At 35.2% G+C, this 27,373-nt stretch overlaps 3 protein-coding genes across 6 annotated transcripts; 2 read left to right on the top strand and 1 right to left on the bottom strand.

The window, feature by feature from the left end:
- The first annotated feature begins 204 nt into the window (after positions 1–204).
- On the top strand, positions 205–2,364 carry LOC121805615 (cyclase-like protein 2). Its single transcript, XM_042205538.1, has 6 exons — positions 205–649; positions 1,125–1,169; positions 1,281–1,353; positions 1,653–1,750; positions 1,846–1,916; positions 2,125–2,364. The coding sequence occupies exons 1-6, from the start codon at positions 505–507 to the stop codon at positions 2,245–2,247; spliced, it is 555 nt and encodes a 184-aa protein (XP_042061472.1). The 5' UTR covers positions 205–504; the 3' UTR covers positions 2,248–2,364.
- On the top strand, positions 2,125–7,169 carry LOC121805614 (cyclase-like protein 2). Of its 2 annotated transcripts, none has more exons than XM_042205537.1 (7): positions 2,125–2,243; positions 3,134–3,644; positions 5,224–5,268; positions 5,376–5,448; positions 6,174–6,271; positions 6,763–6,833; positions 6,916–7,169. In XM_042205537.1, the coding sequence occupies exons 2-7, from the start codon at positions 3,230–3,232 to the stop codon at positions 7,042–7,044; spliced, it is 831 nt and encodes a 276-aa protein (XP_042061471.1). In that variant the 5' UTR covers positions 2,125–2,243; positions 3,134–3,229; the 3' UTR covers positions 7,045–7,169. The 2 variants fall into 2 exon arrangements, with proteins under 2 accessions (XP_042061471.1, XP_042061470.1); XM_042205536.1 differs by lacking the exon at positions 2,125–2,243 and adding an exon at positions 2,935–3,063.
- Positions 7,170–20,292: 13,123 nt separating this feature from the next.
- On the bottom strand, positions 20,293–22,098 carry LOC121801989 (cyclin-D3-1-like). Of its 3 annotated transcripts, none has more exons than XM_042201487.1 (5): positions 21,448–22,098; positions 21,135–21,339; positions 20,922–21,052; positions 20,798–20,833; positions 20,293–20,736 (listed from the first exon to the last, which is right to left on the bottom strand). In XM_042201487.1, the coding sequence occupies exons 1-5, from the start codon at positions 21,883–21,885 to the stop codon at positions 20,701–20,703; spliced, it is 846 nt and encodes a 281-aa protein (XP_042057421.1). In that variant the 5' UTR covers positions 21,886–22,098; the 3' UTR covers positions 20,293–20,700. The 3 variants fall into 3 exon arrangements, with proteins under 3 accessions (XP_042057421.1, XP_042057422.1, XP_042057420.1); XM_042201488.1 differs by having other exon boundaries at positions 20,293–20,724; XM_042201486.1 differs by having other exon boundaries at positions 20,293–20,833.
- Between the last annotated feature and the right edge of the window lie 5,275 nt (positions 22,099–27,373).

The following is a 27,373-nucleotide window of genomic DNA, read 5'->3' as shown; positions in this document are numbered from 1 at the left end:
GTTCAGGTTCATGCTTTTCTTGAACCGGAACCGGCGGTTCCGAACCGTGAACCGCCGGTTCCCGAACCGTGGTGACATCTATGTATATATGTGTAAATTGTACTCATCCAGTGGTGGCTCCGATTGGAACGAAGACAACATAGAGATGAATAGTGGATAAAGGAAAGTTGGTGCGAGGGACAACTAATGAATGGTCTCGGGAAGTTTTGGTCACAGCCACCTCGTGTGGCTGTTAGGTTAATTAAAACAGATTAAAACTCATCCAATCCCACGAACACAAGACTCTTTGAAGAAAATGAGAGATATGAGGATTCTTGTTATTGCTCAAGCAATTTGTATCCTTGCTTGTGCTGTTTAATCGTCCAATTCCAACGATTCGACTACAACTTCTCATAGCTTACGAAGGTGGAGAAAATACACGATATCACTCATAGCTTCACTCCTAATACACCGGCGGGCACTTACCCTAACGGAATTGGCAAGTTTCTCACCCTTTTGAGGAGCATGAAGAATGGCTCCGACTACAACTTCTCCGAGTTGAAGCTGCCCCTTCACGCCGGAACTCACGTCGACGCGCCAGGCCATTTCTACGACAACTACTTTGATCAAGGGTTTGATGTCGATACCCTTGACCTCAGAGTACTCAATGGTCAAATTCATGCCTTTAATTCACTCTAGATTTGTTGATTTCTGCTCGAATTGGATTTGTGCACTGCAATTAGGTTATCACCGTGAAAATACTATAGAATGACCTTTGTTTTTAGCAGTCAGCTTATGTCATAATTAGGGAGATGTAACTCAAGTAGCTGATTAGTTTCTTCATAAATCGGTTTACTACTTCATTTTTAATTGGATGTGAAGTTTAATGTCTCATATGGCTTATCTGATATCCTGCTTCTTAGATGAGGAATTTATAAACTCTCCTCTGATTGAAGAGGTCTGTTCATTAGGAATCCGTTCGCCTCATTTTCGTGTTCTTATATAATGAGCTTGCTCACGAATTAACAAGCCAAATACTGTCAAGCTTGGTCTGTTTAGTTAATGAGTTGTATTAAACTTCTGCCTTGATATAGATATGCTAACATTTGATGGTTTATAATGTCATGAATTGTGCGTTTGGACAGGTCCTGTGTTGCTTGTAGATGTTCCCAGAGACAAGAATATTACTGGTATGCTAAAGTTGCATTCATGGTAGATTCAAATATATGTGCTGGAGTAGATGCGCTTTTTTCCTAGTCCTTTCATTCCACTTTTCATCTCTTTGGTTTTCTCTATTTCAGCTCAAGTAATGAAGTCCTTACACATTCCCAAGGGTGTGAAAAGAGTACTATTCAGGACACTAAATACAGATAGGTAATTTTAACTTAATCAAGCAACTCTTCTTAGTTTAGCTCTTATGCTGCTTGACTGTTCTAAACTCCTTATATCTTGGATCCGGTCAGCCTTCTCATTTTGATGTGGTTAAGGACATTTTTTGTTTACCGGTTGAGCATCTCAAAACTTGTATTTGGCTTTAGTTTCAGTATTTCTCATTTGTCATTCTGCATAAGTGAGACACTCTAAACACTCTTTAAATTATTAAACCAGCTCACCGATGCCATTTTTATCGCATTTAAGATTTTCCAATTGGGGAATTGTCCACGGGTTTTCAGGCGCCTAATGTACAAAAAGGAATTTGATTCGAGTTTCGTTGGATTCACGAAAGATGGAGCACAGTGGCTTGTAGATAACACTGATGTTAAACTTGTGGGTAAGACCTAACAGTAGAACTCCTTTAGTGTGCTATTTTAACATTTCCAGCACTTGTTTGTGAACTGATCTTGATGAGGTTCATTTCCATTGCAGGAACTGATTACTTGTCTGTTGGTGCTTTCGATTATGCAACCGCTGCTCATCTTGTTTTTCTTAAAAGCAAGGTAAGTTGGGCCTTTCAAATACCGTGCTCTCTGCTTACATGTCTGCTGGCATTTAGATACCATCAGCTGCTTTTTGGAGTTTAAGTTTTGAAATGTATTTTTATCCGTTGTTGATCTCATCTTATATTTTTGTCCAAATAAATCGAATTTTCGGAGCATGTAACACCAACTGCAAAACACTGTATATAATTGTAGTCGAAATTTGCAGGAAATCATCCTAGTTGAAGGGCTAAAACTTGATGATGTTCAAGCTGGAATATACTCTGTACATTGCTTGCCTTTGAGATTGGTTGGTTCTGAGGGTTCACCCATTAGATGTATTCTGATGTAAGTGACGCACACGTCTCGTAAACTGATGACGTGTGATTAGGTTGTTGACGTATATACTAAACGATGTTGTTTTGGTCGAAGAAATAAAATAATTCTCCAAACACCGTGAAGCAGCACATTCGCTTCGATGCCTCCTTTTTTCTCCATTGAATTCAACTTTATGAATCTTTCGTGAGAGCTTCGACCAGGATCCCTCTCCGTGGATGAGCTCTTTTTTGATGGGAAGATAATAAGCAGGCGGATTCCGAAGAGAAGCAAAAAACGTTCCAGCGGTTTATGCGCAACTCAAGCTTGATTTGGGGCAGCGGATACATCTGGAATCTCTGCCTCTGCTGTTTTATTTTGATGAAATGACATCGATTTATATTTTGCCACGCCAACCCGATTTTTTAAATATCGGACGAACCAAAATAGAAAAATTTTATGAATTTTTTATAATTTAACCTTGTTTAATCGATAAGTATATGTTTTAAAATATCTTGTAATGTTATATTTTTATTGTAGATTGACACCTTTTGTTTTCTTTATTGTGGCAGTAAATTAATATTACTACTACTATTTTAGTTTCACATACTAATTTTTTTGTTTGTTAAATAAAAAGAATAAAATAGAAGATATAATAAAGTATAGATAATATTTTTTCTATTTTTATTAATGAATTATTACCGTTGGAATAGATTAAAAATAGACCGTGAATCTTGTTTTGACTAATTGAAGAATTTGAGAAGTGTATTTGAATGCGCCTATACTTTTTCTGGAAAAACCAAAATCTTGAAACCGGGGTTGAGGCTCATAAATCATAATAGTAGTAGTAGTAGTAAGTTTCTAAATCAGTATATATTCGATTCCTCAAATTGATTAGTTGAAATAATCTTCTATGTTTGCAGGTTGCTGAATTTGTTAACTTGTTAAAAAGTTACAACACCAAATCATTATCCCCAAATTCCATATCTTACTCTCTCTGAAGCTGGATTCCCGGCAACATGACTCCGCCGCAACTCCTCCTGCTAACATCTGCGTTGCTTCTGGCGCATACGCTAATCCAATTCGCCTCCGCCACCTCCAACGAGGCTTATCCCCCGCCATACGGACTCGATCAGCCCTGGACTCCCGCCGCCGATGATCCAGTCCCTGTGCGCCGCGAAGTGTACGGAGGCGGCCGTATCATCGACATAAGCCACCGGTACCACCCGGACATGCCGTCCTGGGAGTCCCCCGACGGCCTCGGCCACTTCCTGTGGCTCGCTAAGAGCATCAAAAACGGGGAGCTCGCTAATAACTCCGAGATGAAGCTCCCCACCCACACCGGGACCCACGTCGATGCGCCGGGACACGTCTTCGATCACTACTTCGATGCCGGCTTCGACGTTGACACGCTCGACCTCGATGTTCTTAACGGTACTATTCAATCACTTAATTAATTGGCCTTTTTTTCACTATCTGAATGAATTCATTGTTTTCTGTTTTTTGTAGCTAATATGACATAGAAATGGGGGATTTTGACTGCGTGATTCTGGTGTTATGTCACTAGTAGCTATTGTTGAATGTTTCGTGCTCGATTAAATTACATAGGAAGTACTACTTACTAAATTTGGTGGTTTCACCGAGAAGTTGATGATCATGTTTGCTTGTTTAATAGTACCGAATTCGGTGCATGAGTTTTAGGGCATCCTTCTGACAACAATTGCGTGGATTAGGTTTCGCTGTTTCACCTTGTCATCTGATTTTCCCGATTTAGTATGTATAAATGCACAATAGGATTTAAATAAGTGGTCTAGGTACTTCTAGTTATATACTCGAATCTGTATAGCCATCTATCCTGACTAAGGTGAATAAGACAATCTAAAGTTTGCTTCAACTGTGAGAGAAATGAGGGCTTTGAATGCTAATTTTATTTGTTCTGTCGTTCAAGCAATTACTTGCCTGAGTATGGCTATTCTACCATGGGATGTTGTGTACTTAGAAGGGTATGGTGATGGGTCGGGTGATTGTGTTGGGTTTGCTGATGCTCCTCCAAAAATGGAAGCATATGAAAATGGTTATATATTTGATATTTATTCATAAGTTTACTCATACACCGGTGGGTGATTCTACTGAGGGGCTTGGGCTGTTCCTTACACTATTGATGAGAATGAAGGATCTGACTAAATTTCTCTGAGATGAAAATACCTGTTCAATGTGGAAACATGTAGATGCACCAGGGCACACGTATGACAATTACTGAATTACTATGATGAAGGGTATGGTGTTGATAATAATGACATCAGCACCATGTCCTCCTATTTCTTCAGTTTAGAAAACTTTCCAATTGAGTTTGAGCATGTGGACTGTATATAAAATGTTTAGAACCACCATTGAATAAGTTCTTGCATAAAATGGCCTGAAACTCTACTCACAATCAGCTTGAAAGCTCTTAACTGTTTACTCATATTAAAATAGATGGGTTAGTGAAAAGAGGTTTACACTTTTTTTCTGAAGTTTAGCAGATTTTGAGCATTAAACGTATATGCTCTTGTTTTAATGCAAAGGAGATGACGCACAACAGTTAGGGGGATATTGTGCTATAGGTATTTTCCTCTTTGATGCCAAAAGCCTGGTTGTGACTAATAGGTGAACCTTGAGGATTGATGTAAGATTAGTAGAACAGTACAGATGGTTAATCTTACCTAGTTGGATTTCCATTCTGCTCAAACAATACATATGTGAATATATGAGCTACACAGGAATTCTGATTACTTGACTTTGGTCATTTTATGAGCAAAAGTATAAGCTACACATGAAATCTGATCTCTTTATTATTGTCATTTTTATCTGTTTTAATATCAATTTTCTATAGGTTGTCATTGTAAAATTGATTATTATAAGATCTGATCTTATTACCCATTACTTTATCTGTTCTTTTGAGTTCTGTTACAGCCTTGATGTAGTTATGTTTATCACAGTTCAGTTTTCTTGATTTTCTTAGCATTTTGATTAGGTAATGCATTGCTTGTAGATGTTCCCAGAGACAAAAATATCACTGGTATGAGCTATATAACTAGATTGTTACTATAAGAACAAATTGCTATATGCTTGCTGAATAACTAAAGTAATCATCATATTCTTTCTATTGACATGTCCATGTTTTAGCCGAAGTTATGAAGACCTTAAATATTCCAAAGGGAGTACGAAGAGTACTCTTTAGAACACTAAATACGGACAGGTAATTGTATTACTGGTAACTCCTAAACTCTTCTTAAGGCTATTTGTTCAGTTTGCATAGGTATTGTAAGAAATGTGTTCCACATACATGATTTGGGTCTAGTGGAGGGTAATTGTTACCTCATTTTTTTATTGGAGAAGTCTTGAACAAGAATGGTAGCAGCTTTCTCCATTACTAGAGTGAGAATTGACATTTTATTTCTGGACATCAGCAAGTTCATCCTCATCATCATTGTTCTATACATGGCAAAGTGGAGATTTTCCAATATTTGGATGGTTGTGCCAGAAGTTCTATTGTTTGAGGTGATTTAGTGGCAAAAATCTTTTAGATAGCAAACTGTAGAAACAGACCTAGGTTAAGAAGATAAAATTCTCTGTCTGAAGTAAATTCATTTTGGTTAATGTTTATTTTCTTAGAATGTAATGCTTTGCTTTTGTGGTTCAGCCAAACAGGAGTAGAATGTTGGCTGTATAATGTAAGCTAAATGTTCAATAAATATTTTTTTTCTAAATAATTACTATGAAGTAAAACTGCTTAGTCTTACAACATGCCAAAAGAAAATTTCTTTGGGTTAAAGTCTGAACGAATAAAGTATTGTCTCTTATTTATGCTTAATATAATTTCATAGGATGATGTTTCATGACAGTCTACTTTAACTTCAGCACATTATCGGGTTGTTTCTAAAAGCATCCAATTGGGACTATTGTTGCATAAATTATTTTCAGAGGCCTTATGTACAAGAAGGCATTTGACACAAGTTATGTTGGGTTCATGAAAGATGGGGCACAGTGGCTTGTCGATAATACTGACATCAAACTTGTGGGTAAGACTTAAAATTTTGTCTTCATATTTATCTTTTCGCCATCAAGTTCTATTAGATGGAAGAACTTTTGTTCTTTCAAGCTCAAAATTTTAATGTTTGTTCTGTATGTTTCAGTACCTTCACCTTGTGCACAGTTGTATATTCTTGCACATAGTTTTTATACCGATTTTCTGGCCACAGATGATCCCTTTTCATGTCTCTTCTTCTTGGATTACAAAGAAAGTGCAATTTGTTTTTCACTATATAATCACACTGATCTAATAGGCACCTCGCCCCTGTATATTGACTGGATTACTATACTTCCTGGCCACAGCTTCCAGTTCTATTGGTTTTTATTACAAGTGTTGCTTCACCCTTCTCAATAGGGCTATTAATGTCAACTTAAACTCCTGCTGCTTAAAAAGTGCTGTCCAAACCAGCATGTTCTTAGCTATTAGTTTTTCCACTTGCGTCTGATGCTGAAATGAAACCATTTTGGTCTCTGATGGCAGGAGTGGATTACCTGTCGGTGGCTGCATTCGACGACCTACTTCCTTCTCATTATGTTTTCCTTGAAGGAAGGGTGAGGATTTCTTGTCTGATTACTCAAACTCTGATTGTTGAATACACATACATTTGAGTTTGTAATTGTGGAATTGGTTCAGGAAATAATCCTAGTAGAAGGGCTGAAACTTGATGGTGCAGAAGCAGGAATATATTCAGTGCACTGCTTGCCTTTGAGATTGGTGGGTGCAGAGGGATCGCCGATTAGATGTATTCTCATCAAGCCATGAGTTGTTGTCTTCACATCACCCCGGCGTTTTCTTCTGTATGCATATTTCTACTATATTACTCCCTCCGTCTCATTTGCTCTCGACACAAGTTTTAATAAACTGAATGAGTGTCTTTTACAGTAAAATTTGAGTTGAATGAATTAGTCGATTTAGTAGACAGCCCAAATTAAAATGAAAATGAAGTATGCCCAGCCCATTTAAAACGTAAATATTAACATAACTTAATTCAGAGTGTATTCGTTTCTCAATATGTTTTCTGATCCTAGCCATGGTTCGATTTTCAGAAATTACAAATGTGACACTGCTTTTTTTTGTGTGCAAATAGAAACTTTAATACTTCGACGTTTTCACTAAACTATTGGTTAATTATAGCTACTAAAAATGCCATACATACAACTTTGGATACATCTGCACTCATAAGAAGTTCTAGATCTAGCAAAATTAAGAACACCATTTTGAAAATTTTGTATACAATCCTTTGCTTCGTAGTTCAAGATATAGCAAATAAAGAATTCTTTTTTTTACTTTATAGTAAAAAAAATTACTGGTAACTATATAGAAATATGAGTCCAAATCTATGTGTTGGGGCAGACATGCTTGTGTCCATTATAGTACTACATTTCATAGTAATGGGACATGCCTATTTCCTTTCTTTGTTTGTCTGTTTTGCCTTACCCTTCAAAAGTGACATTTGAGGTCCAAAACCATACTGCAAAACACCTCCTTTCTCATACATCTATTTTACCCTCTAAAATAACTTCTACCACCATTATTGACGGAGACATATCAAGTCTAAAATTTATTTTTAAATTAAAACAAAATTAAACTCAAATTATAGAAATGCTACAAATCTCCAAAGGCATGCTAAATTGCGCTATGAGTTCATCTTTATATTGATATGGATTTGTTTGTTCTCCGTTATAATAGTCTATGATCATATATCAATCCAGCTTTAATATACTCCGTCCATCTTATTCAAAGTGACATGTTTTTCTTATAGAATGGATGTCTTACTTAAAGTGACATCGTTCTTAAAATGGAAACATCACTATTCTAATTTTATTTTCTCTTCTGCTTTATTATCTTTTTACTTAATTCACAAAACAACACTGTATAAAACCTTTTGTTGGGAATAAAATGCTCCACTTTAAATGAAATGGAGAGTGTATACGATTGGATAGCCTGATGATAACTATGTTAACAATGCATGCTAGTATTTCATTGGTATATATAACTCTGCATGTATCACGTCAAAACAGTTAGGTAATTAATGAATCAAGCAATAAACATAATGGGGTGCATGTTCTCGCTGCATGTAATAAAACAAGTTTGAATATGAAAGTATCAACTCTAAGATTCGATCACAGTAGTTATACTAACGGCTTACTGACATCAATATATACAGTTAAACCAGTATATTTCGTGAATACCAATATGTATATATACTAAATATATTTATAATATTATATAGCGATATAATGGTATTGCGGTATATAATACGGAAATTCCTTATACCGTAAAATTCCGGTATACCAAATTTTGGTACGCTATACCGAAAAAGCGGTTATATTGAAATTGGTCATACGAAATTTTGATTTGGTATATAGTAAGTAGTATAATATACTGTAGTAACCCCTGGTTGGACAACTTAGTTATAAACGAAGGAGCACTAACATTGAATGATTCGATCCTGTCTCCTTCTCAACACACTCGACCCTTGTCTCAAATGAGGCAAAATTACTTGACTTCATAGGGTTCCATTTTTGTGGGCTCGATGTGAATTCCATTTCGATCCCACCATTACATATCCAAATTTTATTGTTATCACTCATTTATGATATGCAACACTCTTCTTTTTTCTCAGTACTCAGAAGTTTAATTCAACAAACTTATGTCACGCATGAAATCTGGTATGCACAATGATGCTTTTAATCCAAATTGAATTTGCTATTTCGTTGAACTTTTAAGTTCAAAATTTAGAAAAAACAATTAATAAAAAATCATGTTACAACTTACGTATGGTGATCACAAAACACTAAGATTCAATGAAATACTCAAAAGGAAAAACCAAAAAAAAAAAAAGAGTTAGAGGACTTAAATAAAGGACCTACATGAAGATACAAAGTATTTAATTTTCATCTACTGGAAGAGCAGAGGCACACAGTCTCATATCTTTGGTTGAAGATTTCCAATAAAATTATTAATTGCACGAACCATCCATCACGCACAAAATGGCATATTTCAAACCCACTCTCTTTAATGTGTTTCTCGTACCATCATTTTCCCACTTGACCTTTACCCAATTTAATTCCAAGCTACTCCTTTCTAAATATCATATCAACATTGCTGTTTTTAATTTTATTATCATTTTCTATTTTTTATTTATTGACTATAGTTTGAATTTATCGCGTTATATCATTATTATGTTGTACCAACGAAATGAAATTACATTTATTTTTTCGTTTTCTATATATTTGCAAAAACTGAGCCTTGTTTTTATTTAACAGTGCTGATATAATGCTTCGTTTTCATTTTTGGTCTTATCGTATCTATATTGTACTATAGCTTTGGTAATAACACAACACCATGAATTTCCAAGCTTATCGTGTTCCAAGGGCATCCACTACGCGCATGAGTGTACCTTCGAAAACTTAATAGACATTATTCAATTTTCACATTTCTTACTTAAGAAATAAAAACAATGTTAAAGTCGAAACTAGTCGCGGAGGGATGATGTGCGCGCGACACGCCATGCCATTGCCACGTAATATGTGCACCCGCAACTTCATACGCACAATTGTTTTACATAGTTGTGTCAAATGATATGCAGCATTGTGTTACGCACGGAAATACAATAATAATTATTTAATTTTCGAGATCAATAAATAGATTTAAATTAAAATAATTTCTTTCTGGATAGTTAAAATATAAAAGTTAATATATTTGGAGCTATAAATGTTGATGGAGGAGAAGTAATAATTTGACTCACGCGAGGAATGTGTGGACAGTATAAATGAGGTCACTTCGCAGATACGTCAAGGCCCACTTACCGGCCCAATTAGATCATGGACCCATCACGGTGTGGGGACTCAGGCATGAATTCAATGCTAAATGCTTTTTTTTTCTCGAATAGTGCTATTTTTTTCATATTTATTATTTCAGAGAAACATTGGATATTAATGCTTCTTCCCAATATAGGTGGTCGAGGCATTTAAGTAAGGAGTGCTAAATGAACTATACATATTTAATTACTACTTTCATACTTCAATGTGTGTCTTCCTCACCAATCGCCAATGCCTCACCTTTGGGGAACGAAAAATATTGCATTTCATATTTATTTTAAAAATAAAACTTAAACTCGTACGTGTTTATAAAATTCGTCTATTTTCCCCTCAAACTTCTAAATCATAAATAATCATGTCATGAAATTTTATGAGCCATATGCAAAACAAAATTAAAAACCACTTCTTCGTATTTAAAAACTGAATTTTCATTTAATTTTACTATCTTAGTTAATATTCAAATCAAATCTAATTATATTTATATGGTGTCATTTAGTCGGGCCCAAACTACTAGAAGAAAAATATGATCTGGCATTCTTAAGTTACTCGAGGCATTTCATTTGGACACTAGATTTACAGAATCAATATTTAGTGTTTTAAGTGAGTTAGATAATAAAGTAGAAAATGGGATTAGATAGTTATAATAATAATATAGAATAAAAGTGAATGTTGAGTATTCCATATTGAAGCAGTACGAGGTGGACCTATATGCAATGAGGGAGGGGCTTTAGCCCCTAATGAATCCAATTTTTTAATTTTTTCTATTATAAGATTTTAAAATTTATTCATATTTTGTACATTTTAGTGTATAAAATCCCCTAATAATAATTTAAATAAGTTGAAAGTTTATTTTTTAATAAAATTTTAAAAATTTAGCCCCTACTCATGTTCATTTCTGCGTTCGCCTCTTGTTCGAAATATACTTTAAAATATATAGACCCTAACAGAATAAAAGTAGTTCTACATCAAAAAATGGTCTCAAAGATTTTACTTTTAGATAATCATAGTGACGTCAATGGGTGTATCAACAACTTCCAACGAATGTAAAGATAAAGAATACAATCAAACTATCGAATGAGAACAAGAAAAAAAACAAAAAAAAAAAACAACTACGCCACACAAAAAGCAGCCGGAAAACCTTCACCAATGACAACGCCGCTTCAATATCCTCCGGTGTTTGCGAGATGATGATCGAACCGGCGGCGCAAAATCAGCTTGACATGTGGAGAAAGGAAACTAAGATTTAAAATAATCAAAAAATGAACTTCTTACAAAATGAACTAAACTACTAAAAATGAAGGGGTTAACTAACGAGAACCACGTCTTAAATAAGAAATTAAGAACTATTAACTAACGTAAGATATAATGATTTAACATATATAAATAATGCCATGTGACAATCTTATCAAACTAATTTAACTTACACAAATATTCTAGTGATTATAACTTATCTGATTTTATAGCCGACATCTCCTAGGATTTTTTTATTGATTTTGTTATCATCATAACCATGAGAAATAGCATTGTTCATCATACCGAAATCAGACACTACACAAATTTGGAAGTTTATATATCAGCATAACTGTTGCATGCATGACATGGGATGCCATTGGCACATCATAATGGATATAAATTTATTTATTTTATTCAATCTATGTCTTCTTATTTTTGATCTGGTGAATAGCTCTTTATTCTGCACTAGAGGCCAGTTTCACCGTAGTGCGACAAATTTAGAGGGCTTACTGATCATTAAGAGATTCTGATTTTATCTTAATTTTGGAAAAAAGTGTTGCTTCACTTCTTCGCAATTTTTCTAATAAAAATGAAACTTAAAAACACGTGGTTTTGAATTTTTTAACTTATATTGTGAAATTAAAATCTGATCCTTTAAAGGAAAAAAGTTTTCTCCAAGAATGCATTCATTTACTTCAAACTAATACTATTTAAATCAAAAAATTATGTTATGGATATGTAACTATATTATCCACAAGATAATATAAACTAAATGAAAGAAGATTGAAGGCATAATTGGAAGAATGAAAACAGGAATTTGGAATGTAGAATTTATGCAAAACGAGGAATGAATGAAGGGTATACAATTCAATACACTATTCGGAAAAGTGAAAATGTGAGTAAAATTGTAAATAGCCATAAATAGGCAGAGGTGGCGGAAAATCAATAAATAGCCATAAATTGAGTGACCCCATTCCAATCCTTCCCTCTTATTTTTTATAGAGGGAACATCATTTTAGGTCCATGAACTTTGCCAAAGTATCATTTTAGGTCCGTAAACTTTGAAAATCTTATTTTAGGTCCGTGAACTTTGAGTTAGTATCATTTTAGGTCCTTTTTACTATTTCCAAGTTTTTTTGGACGAAAATACCCTCAATACCTTAAAATATATATATTTTTAATAAATTTATCATATACTCATATTTTTTTATAAATATCTTTACAATATATTTTTGTCAAATTTTCTAAATATAATTTGACCTTAAATATTATTACTTAATTTTGTGACATGCAAGTAAAATTGCTTCTTCAATTTTTTATATTAATTTTTTTAAAAATTGAATAAAGAACTTTTCTTTAATAATAAAAAAATTGAATAAAGATCTTTTTATAAATATATTTACAATATATTTTTGACAAATTTTCTAAATATAATTTGACCTTCAATATTATAATTTAATTTTGTGACATGCAAGAAAAGATCTTTATTCAATTTTTTATTATTAGAGAAAAGTTATTTATTCAATTTTAAAAAAATTAACATAAAAAATTGCAAAAGCAATTTTACTTGCATGTCACAAAATTAAGTGATAATATTTAAGGTCAAATTATATTTAGAAAATTTGAAAAAAATATATTGTAAAGATATTTATAAAAAATATGAGTATATGATAAATTTATTAAAAATATATATATTTTAAGGTATTGAGGGTATTTTCGTCCAAAAAAACTTGAAAATAGTAAAAAGGACCTAAAATGAAACTAACTCAAAGTTCACGGACTTAAAATAAGATTTTCAAAGTTCACGGACCTAAAATGATACTTTGGCAAAGTTCATGGACCTAAAATGATGTTCCCTCTTTTTTATATTCCAGTCCTTACAGTTACAGCTTTACAGCTGTGACACCGGAAAAACAAATCAAAAGTTAAAATTCCATCCCACATATTTTTACTACTTTTCACCATTATTTCCGCGTCTTTATAAATTATACTACAATCGTTAGAGCATGCGTAGCGGTGGACGAACGGCGTTCGTCCGTCCGTGCCACTGGCACGGATAAGCTCCACCGCCGCTGTGCTCGCGCTGCTGGCATGGCACTGCTTGCTGCGAATAGCATGTCAGTGCCAGCGAGCAGGCGACGTGGCGGCACGCGATTGGGCAACGGCATAGCCATTGCCTTTGAATTTTTTTTTAAATTAAAAATCAGTTTTTAATTAAAAATACCGATAAAAAATATAAAAAAAATCACTTTTCAAAAAAAAATATCCGTTTATTACCGTTTTTTACCACTTTTTAATTTTTTCCCCCAAAAATACACATTTTCATCTATAAATACCCCCACTTTCACACCAAAAAATTCACACCAAACTACACAATTTTCATCTTCATTCTCCCATATCCATTCTCAATCTTTCTTCCACTCCTACACCATAACAATGTCCGGCCACGGCGATAACCCCCCGGGCTCCGGTTGGAACCCCGAATGGTTCGGTTCACCACCGTTTCCTAGTCCGGAAACGGAATACTCGGCCCCTCCTCAAACCCAAAGTTCGGGCGTTTTCGGGTGGCTACCGGCCATACCCAATCGACGACCAAGGTGCCCCCGAAAGGCGATACGGGTGGACACCGGAGCCTAGGCCGACCGCCCCCTCCCAAACTCCGACTCCTCCTACTCGCGGTGTCCGCACACCGTACACTCCGGCGGAGATGGATAAATTGTTCAAGGCGTACATGGAAATCTCTGAAGATCCAGTGGTTGGCACGAACCAATCCGGCGATAACTTTTAGTGGCGCATCGCTCGCCGGTACAATGAAAACCGGCCGCCGGGAACAGTCGAGCGCAACGAGAGTATGGTGCGCAACGCCATCTTCCGAACCAACGATGAAATTGGCAAGTTCAATAGCTATTTCCTCCAGGAAGAGCGGAATGCGGGGAGCGGTCGGAACGAGGTCGACTCCATCACTGCCGCGATGAGCACCTACCAATCCATGAACTACAAGTCGTTCAAGTACCTCAACGTTTGGCAGGAGACGCGGACGCACCCGAAGTATATGGGAGGCGTAACATCCTCCTCTAGCGGCTCCTCCAAACGGTCAAGGTCGGTATCCCTATCCGACGCCGACTCCGAAGAAGTGGTTAGCCAACTCACCGGAGCTAACTTGAGTAGCCCCGACGCTGGCCCGAGCGGTTCCCAACGCCGACCGCAAGGAAGGAAGAAGGCGGCGGCCAACCGCCGATGCTCCAGTTCCCACTCCCGTTCCATATGAGCCACCTCCACCCCCCACCAACTCGTTGTGGCAGCTTTTGGCCCAACTCAATATGGCCGATAGGTCCACTATGACCCCCTCGCAACTTCGATCGCACGAGGCCATGATATTGGGCCTCCAAAGACAATTGGGGGTAGTGCCGCTTGATGAGTAGTCGTCAACGACGGTATTTTTAGCTTTTAATTATGTAATTTTTAATTTATAGGAGTTTAATTATGTAATTTTTAATTTTTAGGATTTTAATTATGTCTTTTTTGTTTTATTTGTAATTTGTAATATTTATTGTGGTTTTTTAATGAATTTTAATATTATGGAAATGTTTTTGTTTAATTAAATTTTAAATTTAATTATGCTCGTCCTTGCGGAAGAGCACAGCTGTGGGTGTTGTGCTCTTGTCAGAGAGCAGGCAGGAATAGTGGCGCCGGGCCCACAACCGTGCTCGCTGGCAAGAGCACGGTTGTGGATGCTCTTAGAGCATCCCATCCATCCATGCTATTGCCAAAGAGTATGGATGTAGGTCCGAACCCATTTTTATTCATTTTTTACTCCATGTTCTTTGGCAAGAGCACAACACATACATCCATGTTTTTCCGCAAAGAACATGCTCCAGGGTTTCACCATTCTATTATTCAATTTAAATAAAAAATTTCCACAATATTAAAATGCATTAAAAATACCTAAAATATTATTACTAATTACTAAAAAATTAAAAATTACATAATTAAAATCCTAAAAATTAAAAATTAAAAATTAAAAATCGTTGATATCCATTTTTGAATTTAGAGAGGGTTTGAGTGAGAGAGGAAGATGTAGATGAGTTGTATGAAAAAATGAATGATGAATGTGTGTATTTATAGATAATTTTGGGATTAAAACTTTTTCAAAAAATTCAAAAAAAATAAAAAAAAAACGGTAATAAAATGGCTATATTTTTGGGGATCCGATTTTTTTGTTTTTTGTATTATTTTCAATTTTTTTAAAAAAATCCCAAAGGGCATTGCCGTTGGCCAATAGAAACGCGTCACGTCGCCCTGCTTAGCGGCACGGACGTGCTCGATGCATCGAGCAGAGCCGTGCCATCGGCAAGAGCACAGCGGCGGACAGGGGCATGTCGTGCCACGGCATGGACGCCGTCCTTCCCCACAAGCACCGATGCGGATGCTCTAAAATGCATAAGAGAACAACTATTTCATTTTTATAAGTTTTCTAATAATTAAAATAGGAAAATGAGTTATGTCAACATGAACTAAGTAAACCCCTTGAGCATCATCGTACACATACTACAATTATTTTGTGGGGACAAACACAAACTTACCTTTGCGATCTTTCATTGTTTGGACTTATCTCTCTCCTCCTACTTGAGAAGCTAACTTTCATGCTTTTTCAGTTTTCTCCTTCCATTATTTTAGTTGACTTAATATGGAAATGCATTTTTGTTTTGCAATTAGCAGTTAATATTAATTTATTATTATAACTAATAATACTCATATTATTTCTGTTAGGGCAGCGCAGAGTGCAGAGCACTGGAGAAAAATTTAATGCCCACTTAACTAGTAGAGTTTGTTGAAATGACGTGAAAAACCTTAATCTCGCATAAGTCGTAGAAAAAAAAATGAGGATAATTTCGTCAATGGCTAAGCTCCGGACTAGCCTCGCTGGTAAAGTAGGAGTTGTAGAAAAAAAAGGGCGAATTACATTTTTTTTATATTTTTGTTTCAAATACATAATAGACAGACTATGTATGTGTGTTAAGGGGAAACATTTACTAAGTGTAGTTAGAAGTTAGAACTACAAATTATAATGTGGTAAGTGTAAATCAAACATACCCGTTCAAACAGTAATCATAATCTTCCCCTCAAAAGCATGCAAAACACACATATTCTCTCTCTCCTTCTCTAGAAGAAAAGAAGAAGGTAAAAAAAGACAAGTTCCACAAAATCGTTGATTTTGTCTCCAAGTTTCAGATCTAAGGCTTTTGATCATTCATTGAAATCATCCATCCACATTTTGGATTAATAAAAAATTAATTATACTTATTCGAATAGATCAAAATAAAATCACACAACTATCTCTTGATCCAATGTATTAGTATGTTGTATTTTGGTATAATTAGAGTCGATGTGCGTACAAAAGAAAAGGTCCATATAAAATATCCATGTCCAATTAAACTTTTGTGTGTGTCAGCGTGTGTATGATTTTGAATAGATGATGGAAATGTGTATAATTATGTGTGTGTGTGTGTGTAATTTTGTATTGATGATATATGAAAGGTTAAATTATAGTACTATATTTTATTTATTTAGGCTGTAAAACGATTTCAAGATAAAGTTAGCTAATGCAAAATCATCCTAGTACAATTATACAAACATATACATAATCAAAATTCAAACTTCTTTGTCGATTCTAACTCTTAAATATCTAATTACTTTATTTCATTATGATTATGGACACGCATAATGACGATTGCACCAAGAGCTCAGCAAATAAGTGGAGTATATATTATGGTGGATGGATGATTATGTAATAAGCCAGTTGTCACGCACGGAAAAAATATATTTATGTGTATAACTAAAAACTAATTTAATTTGGCTTTTGTAAAATAATTAATATCGAGTGTAACACGTGAAAAAAGAAACAACCAAATAAGAAAAGCCAAAAGGGTTTTAGGCATGCTCACATTCTCTACTCTCTCCAAATATACAAAATTGACAATACCAAGAAGCAAAAGGGGTGGTAAACTTTTATTCTAGTGCTCCAATAAAAGGAAATTAAAGAAGAAAAAAAGAGGAAAATAATAAATCAAAAAGCAAAAGTATATGGTATTTTTATCTTTATTGAGTTAATGAATATATAATCACATAACTAATTCAATCTATTTGTTAAGTTGAATTTATTGAACACATGAGACATTACCTAGTAAAACTCAATCGATTAATCAACAACTTTCTTGCAAGAATGATGTATATGTCCTGATTAATGTTCATGATCATTAATTACTATTACAAGAAGGTAAAATAACTAGTTGAAAGTGAAAAATATACTTTTAAAACAAATCATTTTGATTTTGTTGGTTATAGTGAATCGAACTACCGACCTATTAATTAGATTAGAAACACATTGTCAATAAGAAGTGTGCAAATAATTTGAAAAACGAATACTTTGATATGATAAAATCAATTTCTTTTAGAATTCTGTTTTTATTTGATTTGTGTATATAAAAAATCAAAATCAAAATCAAAATCAAAACCAAATTTAATTTAAATAATGTAGTGCATAGTATTTAGTCAATGTATATTCAATTGAATTTTGTACTATAAGCAAAAAACCTCCAACAATTTAACCAAGTATAAATTCTATACTAAATCTCGTCAGCACATTCCACTTTTAACCATTGAAATTTAGGCCTCTCAAAATTGCAGACGGATTTGATTATTGAACTGCTATAAAATCTTAGTTTTACCTACATCTACATTCTATCAAATTGGGATATATCTATGATATTTTTAAGTTATAATCTGACTACCTAGATATTATTATTATTGCATCATATTATGCCTTTATAATAGTACTACTACTATATATAATGAAGCATGAGGACATTTGATTTTTTTTAATAAATTTGGATTTTTTTTATTTTTTCGATATTACTCCATTATTTATTTTCAGTTTTTTTTCAATGTAGTTTGATTTTCATTGTTCTATTTTCAATTTACTGAGTTCAATTTTAGTCGGACTTGGATTTGGGTCGATTTTATCTTCTAGATTAATTTAATATTTGGATGCTAATTAAGCTAGATTTTATGATTGGGTAGGAGGGCTTACTTTGCATATGCTCAATCTCTACCAGCAATCACTGTTATGATCATTTTGTCTCCCATCCAATTGTCTTACGTTGACCAAACTCAATAAAGGAAATTAACCAATTATTTCTGATGTGTATTCAGTTTTCCACACTTTCACAGAGGATTTCTTTTTCTATTTTTTTTAATACTGATCAAGTTTTGGTTGCCATTTCGTACAATTATTGCTGCCCTTATATTGACTTCTTCAGTTCATCTAACCAATGTCACGAGATGCGTTTGTTTTTTTTTTAATTAATTATTTTGCATTATATTTTTGCTCGTTAAACTCTACTAAGAAGCAGTATAAGAAATACTAGTGATCAGATAAGATGTAAACTAATAATTCTACACTGAATCTTAAAAATCATCGACGTATATTTTGAAGGATAGTTCATAAATGCAATTTCATACCATAAGGATAATATGTGAATCTCGATTGAAATTCGGTGGACATCCCACTCTTTGTGTTACATTTACCATATCACATCCCCAAATTAGTTATTAATATTTATTACATATAAATAAAAAGCTCAGTACATCATGATTAATAATTTATCTGAAAAGCTTGGATTTTTAATAAACACATACTCTACTTTAAATTTATCAACTCTAATAATCAATACTATTAATTAATAAAAGTGATAATAAATTTTTTAAAAAAAATATATGTATAATCTTATTTGGTTCAATAAATTCAATTGAAACATGCATATATTAGAATTAAAAAAGTAATAAAAAAATATGAGAAAAAAGTAAAAGTGGAACGCAAAAATTAGGTCCCTTAATCTTTATCCAAGTGAATCGATACCTTGTGTACTACCTGCTATATGAAGACAATAACACCATGTTAAATGACAGATTTAAATTATCAATTCAACATCAAATTTATATGAAAATTATTTAATGAACACTCATTTTTCAATCTTTTTTAACTTGCACATCTCTACTGTTTGTAAAAAAAAGTATTGGCACCTAATATTATGGAACTTTAAAAAAGTTAGATTTTTCCTACCAACTTTGAAATTGATAAATAATATCACGGACTTTACCCCGAGTTTGTTATTTCATACAGATGAAAAAATTCCGGCAAATAATATCATGATACGGATTTTTTCGTTATTTCCTTCAAGTTTTTCAATCTTTGAGGATAGTTTTTCTTGAAGCATACCCTCCAAAATTGTTATTCAAGCTATTAATATAGTTGGAATTTTTTTATTAGTGGGAAATAACAAACTCGGGGTAAAATTCGTGATATTATTTGCCAATTTCAAAGTTCGTAGAAAAAATTTAATTTTTTGAAAGTTTCATTATATTAGACCGATATCAAAAAAAAATTATGAGGACCCTAAAGACTTTCATTCATGTGAAGGACCTAATCATAATTTTTCTTCCATGTGTGTGGAGTCAAATATTCACATGCATGATGCATGCAGCACTGATATACACAATATATGATGACTGTCACACGGTGGCACCCACTAAATAAATAGCGTTACAATTACATAGTAATAGTATTAATCTATGCATGCATGCATCTCTAAAGGTTACAGACCATATACATTATTATCCATATATCAGATAATTTTACATTTCATTTCTATTTACCCAAACATTTTTCAGTGAAAAATCCATGAAAAGAAGCCCACTGTCATTCCCAAATACAGACATAAGATAAAACAAAACATATCAAAAGCCAGCCATGAAAGAGGAGGAAAAAAAGAGGCTCCTCAATCGAGGTCAAACCACAGTGACCGACAATTCAACTTTTTTCCTAATTTCAGATGATTTTATTTATCCACTAACAAAGCAGCTAGTAATGGCAAATAATTCTCCAAATGCGAGAGAGATAAAAAAGGGAAAGATATCTATGTACAAGAAAGATGTTTAACATTAAGATATGCCTCAATTCATGAATTGTCCATACGAGAGAGAGTGAACATAAGTAGATAAAACAGAGTGCAGATATTCTTCATTGCATCTGGTCTTTTTTTCACTACTCCCTTCTCACTTCTCTCTAACAAATGCCAGCTCTTCCTGCCACCACCAACTCTCTCTTCTCTCTCTCTCTCCATATAAGTATTTTTTTTCTCCTTGTGCACAAATTGGCAGAGTTGTTGGTGGAAAGGCCATTTAGAAACAATTAATTAAGAGGAATATATAGAAAATTAAATGTTTAGAGAGGGAGAGGGAGAGTGTGTAATTAATGAGGGGAGTCTGATTTGATGAACTCTTGCTTTCTTGCAATCCGAATTCAAAATTGCAGCATCTGGGCTACCTGGAAGTGGAACTTGACAAATTTTACGCTTCAATCCATTGTTGTATCCATTGTTTGAAATTGAATCTAGTACCTCTTGAATCACCTCGTAACACTCATCCACTTCTTCCTGCATTCATTCCACATTTTTTACTTAATACTCCTTTATTACTAGAATCTCCATTTTGATCAAGACTAAAAACAAAAGCCAAACCGACCTTGTTGATTTTGAGCACGCCGAGAAGCTGGGTCTCATACTCAACGGCGCGCCGCGGCTCCAATCGGTGTATCACGTGAAGCATTGTCGCAGTCGCCAACACAGAGGGGAGATACAGTGTGAATCTCGGATCTGTCATATTTATTAGTACATCAAAGATTTAATCTTTTTTTTCTTTTTAAACGTTGGAATGGAATGGAATCGAATGTGGAACCTGAAGAGACAGAGAGAAGGAGATTCTGGCAGGGGGTGAGGAATTCCCAGTGGACGTGGTGGCTCTTCAATCCGAGCCTTCTTATAATGTGATCGAGAAACGAAACCGGGGTGACTGGATTCATCCGCCATTCCAGAGCCGACAGCACTAGCAGCTCCATTCTCTGGACAGTCTTGGGCTCGAAAACGTATTTGGTTTCCTCAACCTGGAGAGACATACACACAAGCACAAACACAAACACAAACACAAACAAACATGGGAATTTGTTGGAAGCGTATATAATATAATATTATAAAATACTCCTAATCCTTACTTGAAGATCTAAGAGAAGAGGGACGTGGGTCTCTTCGAGCTTGGCGGCGAGAGAGAGGCAGGTGAGGGCGGCGAGGTGCATCATCCAGGGCTTGTCTTCGGCGAGGGAGGAGAGGAAGCGGTCGAGGTAGTTGACGGCGAGGATGGCGGTGAGAGGGGAGAAGGAGTAGTGAGCGTTGATTTTGAGAATCCAGTGGACGGATTCCTTTCTGGATGGAGAGAGAGAGAGAGAGTGGTTGGAGATGGGGCGTGTTTGTTTCTCCTTGGAGAAGAGAGACTGGAGCTCCTCGTCTTCCCAGAAGAGGTCCTGCTCCAGGAGAAGCAATGGGGAGAGAGAGAGAGTGTCATCGTCGTCTTCATCGACGTCGGCCCATTTCTCTTCTTCGCAGTAGAGGGTGGCGTCGAGGAAGGATTTCTCAGCGGATTGCTCAATAGCCATTAATACTGATAAGATGTGTTGTTGGTTGCTGCTCTCTTCATTATGCCAGAAAAGAAGGGAAAAGTAAAGTGAACCCCATTCTCCCTCCCTCTCTCTCTCTCTAAAACCTTATTAGGTGTTTGTTTTTGTATATATGAGTATTAATATGATAGTGTGTGTGAGTGAGTGGGAGAAGGGAGGGAGTTCTCAAAAACACAGATTTTATCAGACTGCTTGTCACGCTTGTCCTTTCTTTACCCCTATAAATTGTTAATCATATACTGTATGTGTATTTTGTTACACACTATAATCAATTAATTATGATTTCGAATTCACAATAATTATATAACGACTGTATTTCTTTTATACTATAAATTACCTTAGTCTCCAACCGTACAATAATTACTTTTCAATTACACAAGTGTTTACATCACCAAATTTAAGTCTAATTCTAGTCAGTTACCTAATGTTTAATAAATCATGAATTTTATTGTTTTCTCGCTTGTCATTTAGAGAAATTTCAAATGTTTATGTATATGAATGTTAATAACAAGACTCTTACCATGTACTCCCTCTGTTTCATAGTAATAGAGTCATTTCCATTTCTAGTAAAAGTCAACACATTTTTCCACCTCTACTTTACTCTCTCTTACTTTTTTCTTTCTTCATCTCTCTACATTTTTCATTTTCCACTTTATTCTCCCTTTACTCAACTCACCTGACACAATTTTTCTTAATCTCCGTGTTGAAAAGAAACGCTTCCATTACTATGGAACAGATGGAGTATTAATTTAGATTATGTGGTTTACTAGTAACATAGACGGGTAATATATATATATATATATGGATGTATTTCTTTTCCTTTTTGTATCTTTTGTTCGTTCTTTTTAATCTCAACTCCACGATATATATCTTTCCTTATCCTCTTCCATTCTTTTGCAATGTACACTCATGACACACACATTAAAAATAACTTCCTCATCAACGAAAATGCCGTTTTGAACAACGATGTTTGGTTTTCGTTGGAAATTTTTATTGTCACATCACCATTGCCTTCATCCTAAATTCGACGGATGAATAGGTTGAGAAAAAAACAAATCTTCTGTCATTTGATGTCATATTTTTGAAACCTTGTCAACATTTAACCAAATAACGTAATTTAAATGGATATTATTCGATTTTATATTTGAGCTTCAGTAAAGGGTGTAAGTATGTGTGTATTGGCGGGGAGAAATGAAAGCTAACGGCACACACACAACGCAAGGCAGGGCTCTTGAAAGCTACATGTGATGGAAGCAACATTAGAGCATCCTCATCCATGCTCTTACTGGAAGTGGGCCGGAACCCACTTTTATTCATTTTTTACTCTCTGTTCTTCCCCAAGAGTACAATATCCACATCCATGCTCTTCCGCAAGGACATCCTCAAGAGTCCCACCATTCTATTATTCAATTTAAATAAAACATTTCCATAATATTAAAATGCATTAAAAATACCCGGAATACGATTACAAATTACAAAATTTAAAAAGTACATAATTAAAATCCTAAAAATTAAAAATTACATAAATAAAGTCATAAAAATTAAAAATTACATAATTAAAAATACCCCCGTGGAAGACTAGTCATATGACCTTATCCCCAATGTTTTTCAGAGACCCCGTATCATTGTCAAATGTGAATCAAGTTGCTCGGGAGTCATTCGAGACCTATCGGCCAAATTGAGTTGAGCCAAAAGGGTCCACAACGAGTTGGTGGGGGTTGAGGTGGTACAAAGGGAGCAGGAGCAGGAGCGGGGGCGGATGGAGTCTCAGCGCGACGACGGTTGGCCGTCGTCTTCTTCCTTCCTTGCGGCCGGCGTTGGGAACTGCTCGTGCCATCGTCGGGGCTACCTAAGTTAGCTCCGGCAAGCTGGCTAGCCACCTCATCGTACGCGTCGTCGGATAGGGATAACGACCTCGACCGTTTGCTGGAGGAGCTGGAGGAGGATGATAAGTCTCCCCTATACTTCGGATTTCTACGCACCTGCTGCCAAGCACCGAGGTGCTTGAATGGTTTGTAATGCATGGAATGGTAAGTCGACATGGTGGCCGTGATGATGTCGGCCTCGCTCATGCCGCTCCCCGCCGACCGCTGTTCCTAGAGGTAATACCCCTGGAACTTTTAGATTTCTCCGTTGGCTCTGAAGATGGCATTGCGCACCATACTCTCGTTGCGCTCAATGGTTCCCTCCGGTCGGTTGGCATTGTACCGGCGAGAGATGCGCCACCAAAACCTCTCCCCGATTTGGTTCGTGCCAGTTTTTGGATCTTCGGATATTTCGAAATAGGCTGTGAACATCTTCTCCATCTCCGGCGGAGTGTAGGCGATGCAGACGTGAACGTCACCGCCACGACTATGAGTAGGAACACTACGAGGACGAGGATGAGGACGAGGAGCGCTGGGGTTGTCCTCCGGAGTTTGGGAGCCGCCGATCCCTCCCGATCCTTGTTCGGGTGTCCACCCGTATTGCCCATCAGTGGCATCTTGCTCGTCCACCGGATAAGGCCGATAACCACTCGGAATTTGATAACCTTGGGTTTGAGGAGGGGCCGAGAATTCCGTATCCGGATGAGGGAATGGTGTTGGGTTGAACCATTCGTGGTTCCATCCGAGGGAGTCGGAAGAGTGATCGCCGGAGCCGAACATATTTTTTGCAAGAGTGAAAAGATTGAGAATTGATGAGAGAATTTAGATGATGATTGTATATTGTGGTGTGAAATTTTTTGTGTGGAAATGAGGGTATTTATAGATGAAAAATGTGAATTTTGGGGGGAAAAAATAAAAAAATAAAGTAAAAGTGGGGAGAAAACGGATATAATTTGTTGGGAAGTGGGAAAATATTTTTTTAAATTTAAAAACGATTTTTTAAATTAAATTCGAATTTAAAAAAAATAGAAAAAGCCAACTGCATTACCGTTGGCCAATAGGAGGCTGCCACGTCGACCTGCTCAGCGGCACGGACGTGCTCTTATTATCGAGCAGCGCCGTGCCGTCGGCGCGATCACAACGGCGGACACGGGTGTGTTGCGCCGTCGGCACGGACGCCTTCCGCCCCATTGAGCAGCGATGGGGATGCTCTAAAGAGACACTGCACAATCAAGTACGCATCCATCCTTCTCCAATTCCAAGTGCTTAAATTCTAGACTTGTACTATTTCGGTAGTTTGATTAATAATGATTGTGATAATAATAATTATGATCTAATAAAAAGAATCTTGAACTAGTATATTAAATCAAGTACAAAGCCAATGTTTTATGTACTTGCAAATGCAAATTACTATACGAAATCAAGTACAAAGCCAGTGTTTCTTTATTAACAGTTTGATCATTAGTATATGTGTATATGTGTTAGTGTTTAGGTAATCATTCATTCCAAGACTATGGCTCATTTTATGTTTATGTACTACTAGTACTTTATTATTTATACACCCATGGAGATAAATTAAATTTTCGAATTTTATTCAAGAATTTGTATCACGCTGCTGCACATAATTAAGTTCTATACAGACTTAAGAGTTGATCAATTTGATTCGACGACCTGAAGATAATGAATTGACATTACAACTTATCAGATTTCTGTCATTATTGTAACAGCACAAAAATTATGTATTACGTCAACCAATTATTAAACACAATGAATATTAATAAGATTTGAAGATAACATATGAACAAGATAATAGGATAATACTCCAGTAATTTGTTAGCGGCACAATAACATGTAAAAGTGCATGAATTATACATTTATTGTCCAAAATAAATAATCTCTTAACATGAAATTTTTTGTATGATTGCACGGATAATCACATCAACCAACCATTATAAACAATCACAAACTTGTTTCTGTTTTTAAAAAACAATAAATACAATTTCAGTCGTAGGTAGAATTGGTCATCATAGTATTAGCCCACTATTGCCGGTCCAAGCCCGCCGCTACACCAAAAGAGGCCACTACTAGTCTACTAGCCACCCCCTTCTATATGTATATAGACAAAATATAAATGAAAACCAATATAGTATTGTTAAAGAGTGATGCTAAATGGCCATAATGTGGCCGGCCATAAAGAGTTAATTTAGTCCATTTACATGTATAAAAAAATTAGAATTACCGATATAAATTTATATGTGTGTGAATGGACTTGTGAGTTGATACTTATATTTGAATTCCATTACGTAAAACACATTAATATCACGAATTACTGTATACGTTGAGCAACAATCAAGAAATGACAGTAGTAATAAGTTGAGCAAAAACTACGAAAGAGCAACACAAACATGTTGAGCAACATATAATGAAGATGATATAAAAGTAAAATCAAGTAGTATTAAACAAAAAATTTAAAAAAATTTAATTTTTTTTGTTATTTAATTAATTTATGGCTGGCCATAACGTGGCTGCGTAGCTTTATTCATTGTTAAAATTGTAGTACTCCATTATAAAGGAAATATATACGGCACAAGTTAATTAAATACTTGATGAGGAATTAGAAAATCTTGTACTGTTTTGTCATTTAGTAAGTGCAATCTGTCCAAAATTACTGATTAATAGTAAGACATATCTAATGCATACTTGTCCAATAAAAGTAAAGGGACTTTTTATGGTACAACATGGCTGTTACTTGTGTCTTGATTATTGGCTTGAAAAAGCCATTAATAGTGCCGTATTGTCTCCCAGTTTTCAGCACTATTTAATACTACTACCATGTACTTAAAAAAGAGTCAATTACATATACAAATTTAAGCCTACTATTATCAAGATATTGAGCCTTACACTTGTTAGGTTCCTCAATCCACGTAGTTGGTGGAGTTAATGTTTCATTTTCTGCACTTCAAAACTAAACATCTCTCTTAATTTTCTAGTGTGCATCATCACAAAGCTAAATGGAAGCATGAATATGCAACTAGTGCAAGTAGAAAAAAAATCGGTAAAACTGGATTTCTAACTTGATGATTTTGATAAATGAACTTTTCTTATAATCCAATTTTTAATAGGTTTATGTACAATCTCACACAAAATATAAACTATTCATCAGTATAGCGTCACTAAATATTATTGGCGGGGGCTCGAGCCCCCGCCAAGCATGTGTGCATGTGTGTAGACTGTAGACCATAGATGGGTGCTACAGATTATTTCGGCTTCATCTTTCTCTCAAAACAAGATCATTAAAGCCAGATTTTGAGACGTAATCGAATTAATATTGGAGGAAACTGAATCTTGGGTATCAACTTTGGATTGGTTTTGTCAAAGGATGCCAACTAAATGCAACTGAACTTGATCAAAAGAAGGTGGTGATTAGATATAAAAAGTAGCTTTTTTATTACAGTTGTTATCCATCTTAATCAGCCCATTAACCAACAACTGCTGGTATCAAATCAACTTCACTCCTTCAGTTATAGTAGCAAGATTTATCACAAGTGAAATACTAAGAAAGTCAAAGACGCCTATTTTTATGTCTCAGAAAACAAACCTCA

The sequence above is a fragment of the Salvia splendens genome, chromosome 5 (assembly GCF_004379255.2).
Source record: "Salvia splendens isolate huo1 chromosome 5, SspV2, whole genome shotgun sequence".
NCBI lineage: Eukaryota > Viridiplantae > Streptophyta > Magnoliopsida > Lamiales > Lamiaceae > Salvia > Salvia splendens.
The sequence above is the reverse complement of the archived record's forward strand: the minus strand, read 5'-3'. Positions and strand labels throughout refer to the sequence as shown.